Source organism: Trichogramma pretiosum, unplaced genomic scaffold (genome assembly GCF_000599845.2).
Source record: "Trichogramma pretiosum strain Unisexual culture from Peru unplaced genomic scaffold, Tpre_2.0 scaffold11, whole genome shotgun sequence".
Lineage (NCBI taxonomy): Eukaryota > Metazoa > Arthropoda > Insecta > Hymenoptera > Trichogrammatidae > Trichogramma > Trichogramma pretiosum.
The window spans coordinates 585,052-597,147 of NW_019641702.1; the positions used below are offsets into that span (position 1 = coordinate 585,052).

At 35.2% G+C, this 12,096-nt stretch overlaps 2 protein-coding genes and 1 long non-coding RNA gene across 3 annotated transcripts in view; 1 reads left to right on the forward strand and 2 right to left on the reverse strand.

Moving 5' to 3' along the window:
- LOC106651933 (UPF0489 protein C5orf22 homolog) overlaps positions 1-12,096 on the reverse strand; it is a 459,026-nt gene that overhangs the window by 446,307 nt on the left and 623 nt on the right. The window contains exons 2-3 of the mRNA XM_014370635.2: positions 7,590-7,735; positions 7,359-7,508 (exon numbers count right to left, since the gene is read on the reverse strand). Coding sequence (XP_014226121.1) covers positions 7,359-7,508; positions 7,590-7,735 — 296 coding nt within the window. The remainder of the gene's footprint in view (positions 1-7,358; positions 7,509-7,589; positions 7,736-12,096) is intronic.
- Positions 1,671-3,237, forward strand: LOC106651936. The gene is made up of 3 exons (XR_001339361.2): positions 1,671-1,751; positions 2,264-2,606; positions 2,673-3,237. It is a non-coding gene; the product is annotated as an uncharacterized LOC106651936 (long non-coding RNA).
- On the reverse strand, positions 8,061-10,707 carry LOC106651930 (proton-coupled folate transporter-like). Its single transcript, XM_014370632.2, has 7 exons — positions 10,586-10,707; positions 10,085-10,330; positions 9,432-9,686; positions 9,026-9,375; positions 8,681-8,960; positions 8,415-8,597; positions 8,061-8,339 (listed from the first exon to the last, which is right to left on the reverse strand). The coding sequence occupies exons 2-7, from the start codon at positions 10,230-10,232 to the stop codon at positions 8,128-8,130; spliced, it is 1,428 nt and encodes a 475-aa protein (XP_014226118.1). The 5' UTR covers positions 10,233-10,330; positions 10,586-10,707; the 3' UTR covers positions 8,061-8,127.

Below are 12,096 nucleotides of genomic sequence, written 5' to 3' on the forward strand. Positions count from 1 at the left end.
AAAAACCAGCCATTGCGAAATTCAATGACTCTGAAAAACTGTACAAATATACTCGTGCGTGCACGCTGCAACTGACAATTATAAAGCGCGCTCCCTCGCCGCCATTCATAAACGAAATGATCGTTGAACTTTTGGTGCGCTTGCAAACTGTCAAGCACGAGAGATCTGTGATCATTTATTACCGCGTCGTTTGCGTAAACTCTGCTATTTTTCAGGTTTGGACTTATTTTATGATTATTTATGGAACATTAGAACATTTCATCGAAAGAATTGAAGAATGACTTCATAAAAATTGAACAACTTTTCTTTAACTAGTTTTTTGATGAAAAAATTCATCGTTGCTACTTTTAAAAGCCACTGTAGAAGGATTGGAAATTTCCATGCTATCAAGATTAAATTAGGCGTAAATTAGGTTGAGATTAGATTAGGTATATGCTCGTCACTTGCCTGAATAAAGTAAAAAAAATTTTGACGCAACTAGTATTCAAAATTTTCCAAACAATTTTTTTCAAAAAATGAAAATGTCGTTAAATTGTAATGGGATAATTTGATGAGTGATTCGAGACTGCAATTAAGCACGTAGTTTTCAACTGCACCGCAGATGGTAGCACTTTCTAAGCAGCATTAGTCGAATTCAGCGCCGATGCACGCAGGAGAGACAGCGTCAAATTTCAGAAGCCCGCAACGATTACTATCCTTACCAGCGGATAAAGAAGGCAGCTTTATTATATTGATTTTTTGCATCGATTCTCGTTTGAGCTCGATTTAACTGTATATACACAAAGCTAAAAGTTATATGCCTGCGTGGCCGTGCACAGCCAATCATTATCGAAAATTATTATACTCGATGAACAATACCATAATCAATTAAGAAAATTGACTCGAAATTATGTTGTTACAACGTCCGCGCGTATGCAAATTAAATAAACGCGGATAGCAGGCACGAGTCTCTTCGAACTCTCTTATGGCGCATGGGCGTATATTAGCCCGCAGCTGTGCAATCAAAGCCCGTGATAAAGATTGCCGATTATGCTCGAGCTAGCGCATAAGTAAGCTATACGATAAACGCTTGATTGTCGTGTTGTGCGAAATAAGCGAGTTCCAAGACAATGATGTATTACACGGCAGAGAAAGTGAGAGAGAAACAGTAGATAGTACTAGTAATTGGACTATTGAATAATCTTTGCCAAAATACTAAGCAGTCCCTTTATTTGAACTAAAAATTTGAAAATTCGAAACGCGAAATTCGAAAATTGATTGTAGCTCTTAAACTTATTTGTAAGTTTGGTGTACACGAGTGCATTATAACACTTGAAAAGTAAACCAAGCCAGCTGACGTTTATATAGCAAATTGCATTTGTTCAATTTTTAGTAAAAATTTATATTGCATTTTTTGCATTTACGCAGCAATAAGAACACGAAACAATTTCGTTGAATAATTTGGAATTTTTTCTTCTATTTTTAATTATCCCGTAATACCGATGTGAGATAATAGCGTTGAATCTTGCGTCATTTTTCTAAAAAGTATTGATCATTAAGTTTTATCAAATTTTCTTATCAAACCTGACGCTATCAATATTAAAATATCATAGAAGTCATAGCGTAAGTAAGTAAATAATGAAATTTGTTATAAAAACGTGTAATCGGCGCTGTCTTCTATCAGTTTCATAGTGCTGGATCATGAAGCATCGTTAAAACAAAATTTGAACGTCTCAAGAGAGTTTGAAGACTCCAGAATGGCGAATTATAGCGTAAGTTCTTTAAAATTCAGATTTAAAAAAAAATTAAAACTTTTTGTCTTTGCCAAATGCACCGACTTCGATTTTTTTGATATTATCAACCTTAGGACTAATTCATGAACTAAAGTTTTGAACTAATGTTTTGAACTAATGTTCATGAACTAATTTTAATAGAATAGTTGCAAAACTATTTTTTTTTATAAACTGATCTAATTTTTTTTCGAAAACAATTGATTTTAGTAAAAAAGTTTATAAAACAAAAATTTTTTATAGAATTGATCGATCGAGATGATTTTGGAAACTCGAAGAAACCAATTTTCTAAATTATCATGAAAAATACTGAAAATTGTTTGGATATTGTGTGATCAATTCTTAGACATTTCTGTTCTATAAACTTTTTCTCTAATCTCAATAGTTTTCGAGAAAAAAGTTGTTAGTGTTCACATCAGAATAATGTTTATCATTTTCCCCTAAATAAAATTATTAAAACACTCGTTTAGTAAAAGAAACAATTGTTAAAACAGGTAATAACAAAACGATAATGGAGCAGAGTTAGTACAATAAATAACGGCCACCCCTCACTTTTACAACACTGGCTGCTTTCATTTTCATCAATGGGTCGAGTACTCGCCGATTCCGAAAAGGACTTGGACCTACTTCTTGCCCGATGCGAGATACGATGTATGGATAGGCAAACTTTCTAGGAAACAAATATTCCGGAACGAAATGGGAGGAACCGTAGGTTTAACAATACCTACGGAGAGAATGGTAATTTGAATAGGAATCTACCAGAAAGATGTATGCACCACTTCACAGTTGAATCGAATATAAAACAGTTAAGACGATACACTTAACTCGTAAATTCAGGTAACTTTTAAACATTTCTTGAACCTCAATATAGATATGAGATATTAATTGTTCAATTACTTTCAGAAGATCTATCAAAATCGAAGGAGAAGGAAAAAATTTTAAACGCGTATTCTTGGATTTTCGACTTTTTTTTAAACTACATAAAAATAGTTTGTCAATTTCAACTTTTCCACATCTTTATGTTTGTAAAGAAAGCCACAACGAACATTCCATTTATTTTAAGATTTTAGTTTGGTATGGTGCTGGTCATTGCAAAGAAGCTTCCTTGACTTTGGCCAATGTAATGCAGCTTGTTACGCTCTGCGTATCAATCATGACTGGTGAATCCAAAATTCCCATTTTGTTTGGGAATATTTGTTTCCTCTAAAATTTTCCCATCCACACGTCGTATCCCGCATCGGGCAAGGAGTGAACCTAAACTTTTTTTGGGCTCAGGGAGCATCTAATCTATCGATAAAGATGGAAGCCCGTGTTTAAAGAATGTTGGGTAGCTGTAACTATTATCGACGTTTTTTATTGTATACTTAATTCATGTTAATCGTAAAAAAAGATCGAACAAATGCTATAATTATTTTCATCGAATCGCCATTCATTGTAAATACGAGACTAAGATAAAATACACACTCCATTGTTCTCAATAAACGCAATTATTTATTCACCCTTATTTATTCACATTATTCTATTTGCGATTTTCTTCAGAATTGGTTTTTCGGAACGTAAAAGTAGATATAATCATATTTAATCTCTTATAACCTCTTCATCCATGTACGTACGGCGTTTTTTTTTCTTACAATCTTTGTTATTATTATAAGCCATTACAAAGTGCCAGATTGCTATATGTGGCAATGGTAATGGTCCTAGGCTTGAAGTCATTATCACGCAACTTCCATCGGATCATTGTGCTCGGCGCGCGGCAACACACTTCCATTATTTCGTTTTGCTTCAAGATGCAATCTTCGCGGCAGAGAAGAGACCCGCGTACTCCAAGACAACGAGCTGAAGAAGGAGGAGGAGGCGGCGGCAGCGAGGAGTAATGTTTATACCGCTCGCAGCTCTTACGGCCGATGAAGTCATCTTCGCTAATGCATCGATGCTTATCCGCGAACGCAACACCTCGCTCTTTTCTCTCCTCTCTCTCTCTCTCTCTCTCTCTCTCTCTTTCTCTCTCTCTATATATAGCCGCACTCTCGCGCGCGCGCGTTTACGCCACCCACGTGTCTCTTGCATCCGCTGCATCTATTGTTGTTTCTCTCTCTCTCTTTCCCCTCTCCACCGTTGGTGGCTCTTTGTTCTCGTTTGCAAAACCCTCGTGTCGTTATTTAATGGCCTGCTCAAAAGCATTATTATATGCTTCTGGTTGCGAGTAGTGCACTCAACGGTGTTGCTGCTGCTGCTGTGGCCCATCATGCGTCTATATATACATATCTTTATGTGTCGTTTCTAAACTGACGAAATGTCTACAAAGCAATTTTTACTGTCTGACTCTCTTTTTTGCCTACGAGGTTTTTAAAATATTACATAACCGTACGTAGAAGAGATACTGAAAGTTTTACATTCGATGTTTGAATAAAATGCATTAATAAAATTTTATAGCGAGTAAATTTTCTTGTTGATTGTATAACTTTAGAACCCCCACTTTTCTTTGGTACCTTCTTTTTTGCATTTCAGTGAAAAAAATGATTTAGTATTGAATATTTTTATTTCACACTTCTTTATCTTAATTAAAAAAATAGTATATTACTGCCCTAGGCCGCGAAAAACAGAAAAGTCCCAGAGTACGTGTAATTAGTGGCCGAGGCGAAGCCGAGGCCGATAAACACGTGCTCTGGGGCTTTCTTTTTCGCGGCATAGGCCTGTATGCTATTTTTCGTATACACAACCCCGAAAATAGCTCTGCTCGTTTTGCGCAGCGGCCGAAAAGTAGTCACTTTCTGGCCGCTTCAATTTATCAACATTTATTATATAGAAGACGCAGATATTTAGAGGTTAATGTTGGGTATTTGATACTTGTATTTGATCACGTCTTTTTGCATAAATATATAAATAACATACGGTATTCACTAAATAGACTAAGCCATTAATGTATTTATTATCGTTCGATTATTTAGTTATAATGTTATTATTTTCGTGTTTTCAGTTTACAATAAAATTGACTTAACCAACAATAATTCTTTTGATTATTTGGTCGACCTTAACCGTACTGCGTAAGTTTATTTTAAATTAGAAAAGAAAAATAAATATATTTACTTAAACATTTTTCAATTACATAAATATAAATATCTTTCTATAGATAAGTAGTCGGCGCCATTACCCAGATCTATACCACTTCAATTGTTGGTACATCAAAGGGATACAAACAGTATAAATTTGCATTGGATAATGAAAAAGGCAAGAAAATGACCATTTGTGTATAGGACAAAAAAGTGGCCAATAAGCTTTCATTAGAAATGAGCAAAGTAGCTGGAGGCACAGTGAAAGCTTGACTTATACGATTATGTTTACTTGACCGCTTGCATATTTATGGATATACAGGTACTCGCCACCTAGTGGTGGAGACTCAAAGTGGCAATATTGCATTTAATGTGGTTGCGACATCTGCTCAGTAACTGCAACATATTTTCAATGGAAAAATTGCCAGTAGTAAACCAAACATAGTAAATAATCACTTTTTGATCATTATACCATTATTAATCGTGAACATTTTTATCATTAGCTTAGAGAATGATTTCTATATGATCTGATTCACTAACTCCAATCAATTCTTTTCTTTGTGCATCTCAACGCCATCTTCAGCGCCTTCAGCAAATCATCGAAGACGCGTAATTTTTACAATATATCCAGAAAAAATGAAAGCAGTCGACTGCGGCGCGCAGGAGCACATACACGCTACGACGTCCTATACCGATCAACTGCAGTCGTTGGCGCAGTAGCGCGCAGCAGCGCACGGCTCGAAAAGCGATAATACGACTAGGTGTATCGGGTCGAGATATGCGCTCGATTTACATTTTAATTGAACGATCGGAGGGAACAAGCCACAAAGGCATGATTTATATATAAACGCTCGGGCCCCCGTACGCCTATATAATATGCGTATTATATGTATGCGAGCATAACCGCAGGCTATCGCTACTGTCACGCAGCACTCGGCCCGCCGGCCGGCCGCTCGGCTGTATATATACTTATACTCCTTAGCCTACATTACGCGAGTACGTATGTGTACACGGGGGCCGAAACCAGATGATCTATGAACAAAAATCAATTCCGCCAGCAACCGGTTTTCTGCAGATATTATGACCGGCTGCTGCTGCTACCAATATAAACTCGCGCGCAGCCGCCGCCGCCGCCGTCGCTGCACGATCGCGAGACGGCATGAATGATAATAAGCACCCGTCAATTCTGATGCCTGGCAAGATTATAACGTACTATACACAGCGCACAGCAGCCAAGGTGTACTTGAAAAAGAATCAAAGATATGGAGTATAACGTGTACTAGCTCGCGCAATGCTTTTACCGATCTAACTCGTGTGTAAATTTATAATATTTTATACATCTACTTCATTGTATGCGGGGCAAATTAAGGCTCGTAAGTACTGATCTCGATATGCGTAATTATTTCGAAATAAATTATTAAATTTATAATTGCTAATTCATTGACAGATGTGAATTGTGACTAATACCACACACGATCGTGGCAAATGCGGCAGCTTAAAATCGCAAGCTCTGCGCGCGGATCGTGAAAATCGTTGGCGCGTGCAAAAAATTAACGAGGTAAAAAGGAAAAATGTAGCTGTGCACGCAACACATGCAAGCTCTCTGATTAAATGCAATAATTACGAATTCGTGGGCAACGAACATTAATTTCGAGAATTCACATGGGCGTTTAAAATCAGCCTCGTCATTATAAATACCGTCGTCATGGCAATGTCTCGATGTAGGCGGCTCTACGCACGATTCGACGTAGCCAACGAGCGACCCGGCCGCACTCGTACGAGTATACATAGAAAATATATAAGTCTATACAGGCGTATAGAGCACCAACATGGCTACGTTTACAGCTCTCTCTCCTTCGCATCGCGAGCACTTCAAAAGCGATCTTGAGCTTTTCAACCGAGCGTAAGGAGCCTTAAAAAACTCATGCGCATTCAAGTCTGCAAGCTGTTGGCAAACATGGAGGAGGCTGCGCGTCGCCCTTCCTTCTTCGCTGTACCACTCTTTACATGCAGCAAAAGGATCATTACAGCACTTGTTTCGCTTGTTTCCTGCGCGCGCCAGACTTCTATAATGCTTTTCCGTCCTTTTCTCTTTCTTTTCTTTTCTTTTTTTTCATTCTTTTTTCTATACTTCTCGCGCGAGTTTCAAAGTGCCGAGAATATCTGAGTGCAGTAGTTAGCGAATGAGCCCTTTGGGCTGCTCGTAAATACCTGCGGAACATTTGACCCTGCGCTACAAATTTTCTCTTTTGTTGATAAACTGCGCGGAAAGATGATGACTTTGCGAGCACCGTATTTAAGCAAGGGAATCGCCATACAATTTTATCCACGAATTATTAAGAAAATATTCAGACCGGCGCAATTAAAATAATCGTTTTTATCTTGACTTTGGCAGGTCTTACATTTTTTCATGAATTTATAAAAAATGTTAACAAGATAAAAAATTTAAATAAATATTTTATTAATTTATATTGTAATATTATATCGCAACTTAATTGATTAAATACAATTATTATGATTGAGGAAAATGATAACTTACCTTATTGTTTCGCTCTCTTTATGTTTTCCGATGAGGAAGGTTCGAACTCCGTCCACCATTTGATTGGCCCACGGTGGTTTAACCCAAACGATGTTTTTCAAGAGCCCAGCATAAGCAGCAGGTAACATCCAATTTTCAATGCTTATTTCTCTGAATTATGGAATATCAATTTTTGATTAATCATATGATTGGTATAGATAAAAAATTCTTTAAAAAATGTAAAATATTTACTCGAATAAATCATTTTTATCCCAGACCATGTCTGCCACCATATCTTTAGGAACCAGCATGTCTGGATGAGAATCCAAATGAATGAAGGTATTTCCTTGAAATGGCAGATGTTTTGATCCAATGCATCGGTAAATAAATGGAAGTACCTGTTTTGAATATTCAAATAATTTTTCAAACTTGAGTAATGTTAATCTTTTATTTTATCTAATAATAGAATATAATAATTGATTGTATACAAAAAAATGAACGTATGAGTCAACATTTGTAAGAGTAATGACTCATGAAAACTATTAAACATTTCTTTTATGATATAGTTTCAACATTCATTCATAAAAATAAGAATAATCACACTTTCAGGAGAATTTTATTCGCAATATTTTTTTAATACTTCAAAAGGCTACAAAACCTGTTGCAAAATGTTTTCAATTTGGTTGATTGAAAGAAAAGAAGATATAATTTTTAGTAGGTCTATAACACATATTATTTTACAATAAATATTACAAAATATATAACATAAATTTGTTACAAAAGTTAATGTTCAAGGCGTGTCCCTTTTTATGCCTTCTAATTTGAACCACTTTTTTCTAACGAAATACGTAAGAGTAAGTGTGAAAAATGGTATTGTTGATGATAACAGCCAAACAGGGTGCGGATACATATCCATGGTAGATCTCCAAATTGGCATCCAAATTGAGCTTACAGCAGAAGGCAGAATAGCTTTAGAAACTTGTATAAGAGTCACTACTTTGCCTGCAGAACATAAACATTGATTAGTTTTTCATTTGAAAAATCAACCTGCGAATGTATAAAATAATGGTTCCTGACCTGAATCATTTTCCGGAATTCCTTTTGTCGCTAAAGATAAAATTGTTGGAGTAGACGCTACGTGGAAAAATCCTATCACACTTGATAAGTACATTTGCCAAGACTTATTTGTGAATGCTTTAACCATAGAATCCGCACTATTGCACATACACGATAGAGTTAAAATTAAAAATTCGGAAAATCCTAGAGCAACATACAATAAATTTTGTCAGAAAATTTGATTGTACTATAACTAAGAAAATCGTTTGAAAAATCCATTATATTACCTAATACATTACCACCTACTTTGATTAGCAACATCATGCCAACCACAAAAATTACAATATTAAATCCATTATAAACGGAATGATTTTGTACATTCCAACCTAATACTCTTGTCTCGAACAAAAAACTGGGAGCTTTGTTAGCTTCCATGCTTACATTATTTATAAAAGCTGTAGCGAGAATCAGCCACGTATAATTTCGATAAAATCCATCTCTCTTCTTTGTTACCGCAAGATACAAATCTTTCATCAAAGTCCAATTCAATATTGAACTATATTCTCTCTGTGTGTGAATAGACAATTAAAAATAAAACATAAGGTGTTGAAGATGTGCAAAAATAATCAAACCTTTCCTTCGCGTTGCACTGATTCTTGCACAAAAAATATAATGTATATTAAACCAGCAACTCCAAATCCAAGTGACGTGAAATAAACTGCTTTATAATCAGCCCATTTAAATATGTAAGGCCCCGTAAAATTTCCAATCAAAATTCCAACGAATACGGCAGCTTCCACCCAAGCTATACCAGTACCTCTATTTTCTTTTGTCGTTGTGTCAGATTTATAACAAAACAATGCCACGAACAAAATGCCCGAACCACCCGTCAGAGCACGCGGTACGGAGGCAAGCAAAAGCCAATATGGATCGAGATTAAAAAGACTCATGGTTCCACTGATCGCAAAACTTAAGCAGTAACCTGGAAATATAATATTTTTAATATCGTGTGACTAAATGAAATCGTTTTTGAATTACCTAAGTACGACAGGAAAAACAGCGGTTTTCTTCCATTCTTATCACTCCACGATCCAAAAAATAACGTGAACAAAGACGGAAAGATGGTCTCTATGCACGACTTAATTACTAAAATCAAACTGGTGATCTTTTGCGCCTCTCTTTGTATATTTTTGGCTTCATTACTTGAACTGTTGTCATGAATAATATCGCAATTTGTCAAGTTCAATCTAGTTTTGCAGGTTTGAAAGATAAACATATCCTGACTGACGGTAGCTTAAGAAGATGAAAGTAAAAATAAATCATTTTTTTCAATAAAGTAACAAGAAGACCACTTGAACTCTGGAGATCAGTTTAGCTCCAAAGTTTTTATAATCGAGAACTAACTACGGAAAAATTTTATAAAACAAAAAAAGATTGAAATTAAAAGACATGCCGCGATTTAATGATAACTTTTTTAAGCAACATAAAACATTTATAAGTTGACTAAAATAATTCTTTAAAATTATTTTCTTTGATTACCTAACACCGATAAACATTAAGTAATGTTTTAGAAAGTGATTTATTAACCTTGAAATAAAATGAATTTGTTCATGGTATTTGTAAATTGAACTAACAAAATCAAGTTGTCTTCTTATAAAAGAACTCGTTAAAAATTATACTAACTAACGAACCTTCTAAAGTGAAAGCAAATGTCATGGCAATAGCGAGAGGTTCAACGGTCGCATACCGCTGCCTCCAGCTTGTGATCTTCCCTGTTTGGCTGTCCATGTCTGCGCTTGTGGCCACCAATTCTGTAATAATTTGATGACTGAGCTGCATTTACACACGAATAACACAATGGACTTGAGTCTTTATTCTGATAATTTTCTTCGATTAGATAACCGCAATTAAAATATAATCTTTTAATTGTCTTTTATCTGCAATGATAAATTTTAGGACCTTAAATGCAAATTGATTTTTATCAAGATTTTTTTCTGAAAATTTGAGCGTCGGAGCTCTACAGATCAGTTGCGTAATTGCATAGCCTAAATGCAACCTGTTCCTCGATGATTTGAGGTGAGCAAACGCCCAATATTTTGTGGGCATCGCACAGTTTAGAGAGATAGTTATTTTTTTTCTATTTCGATTTATTATATAATAAAGATGAAAAAATTATTTAAACATTTACTTACCGCTATTATATTAGTTCAATGTGAAATTTTTTGGAGACCTTGGAACATCCAAAATTTCATATGAATCAATAATGTAAAATATTAATAATCTATATTGATCTCTTATTTCATCACTTCTTATCTTTCTCACGATGGATTTTTCAATAATTAGTGTTCCACAATAAAATTATTTGCGTGAAATAAATCAATTTCTCTGAATGTTTTTGTTTTGAATTGTACCATGTCTGTAGAATGTTATCACTTTAGCCGTGAAATCGTTGTCGGATCGATCATTTCATAATAGATTGTGAACGAGTCGTCAGTCGTTCTCACGTGTATTAAATTTTGATATTTTAAAATCAAACGCACTTAAAAATGAATTCGTGAATTTCAAGGCTCTTATAGGTTCAGAGCTTAACAGTTCACCTACAAATCCATATTATACTTGTCCATCTGCTATTTATTCAAGTGTTCCCTATGCTACATTTTTGCCATTTTGCTCAAAGGTTCTGCATCTTCTTCACTTTTTATTTCCTGGTTTATCGGTTCTTCTGGTATACTCAAATTATCATATGCTTGCCTCATTTAATACAAAAAAGTGCACTAATTTGACTTCGATTTTGTCTAGTCTAATCGTGTGGTGGAACATGTAAAAGCATTGGAGATTTTAGCGTTCCACCGGATAGAATCGAAGTCAACCTAATGTGTTCACTACCGGTAATGCTCAAATTTTGAAATACGTACCCGCGGTACAGTAAAGAAATCGAATTATCATTCGAGTCCACCGTACGTGTTGCATAGGTTCGAACAACTCGAGAGGAATCGAGCTTGACGAGTCGGGCAAAAATGTCAACACCTTAATTATTATTATTCTTAATGCACGATATTGCACTAAATTGGCAGTTGTGTGTACAGTGAGGCAGCTATAAAAATCAAAGGATGGATCGGATCGGAACAATCAACTCAATATTGCTCGACACACTGTTTTTGGCGAAATTAAAATTTCACGATGTTCGCTTATTAACGTATATCGCTCACACTTTTATTTCAAATACAATAAATTTTTAACAATGACTTTTGCTCTCTTTATCTATCCACATTCCACGTTTTATTGCAATATTTCGTTATTTATGTGATAGTGAGATATTTGAATAATATTTATAGATAAATTAAATCAAACGTATTGGTCATTTTTCCGCGATGAAGAAACAAATGAAAATATATTTGTGGTATGTAGGAGGGTTTCAAATGCAAAAAGTTTTCCTCGCGGGAATCGGAAAGTGCTTGAATTAGAGTGCAGTACATAGATTGTGTATTTATTGAAACGGAAACATTTGCTCTGACTTTTGCACGCAATCCGTGCTTGCTATTTCTTTTCAAATGAGTATTTTAACTAAAATAAAAAAATGTCTCATTAATTGTATACATCATCGAACGACTGATGTTTAACATTCGATGAAAGATATTTTGAAACTCATTCAATTGTAAATAAGTAGAACATTTTTAAAAGAAACTGAAAACAATCATGCGGT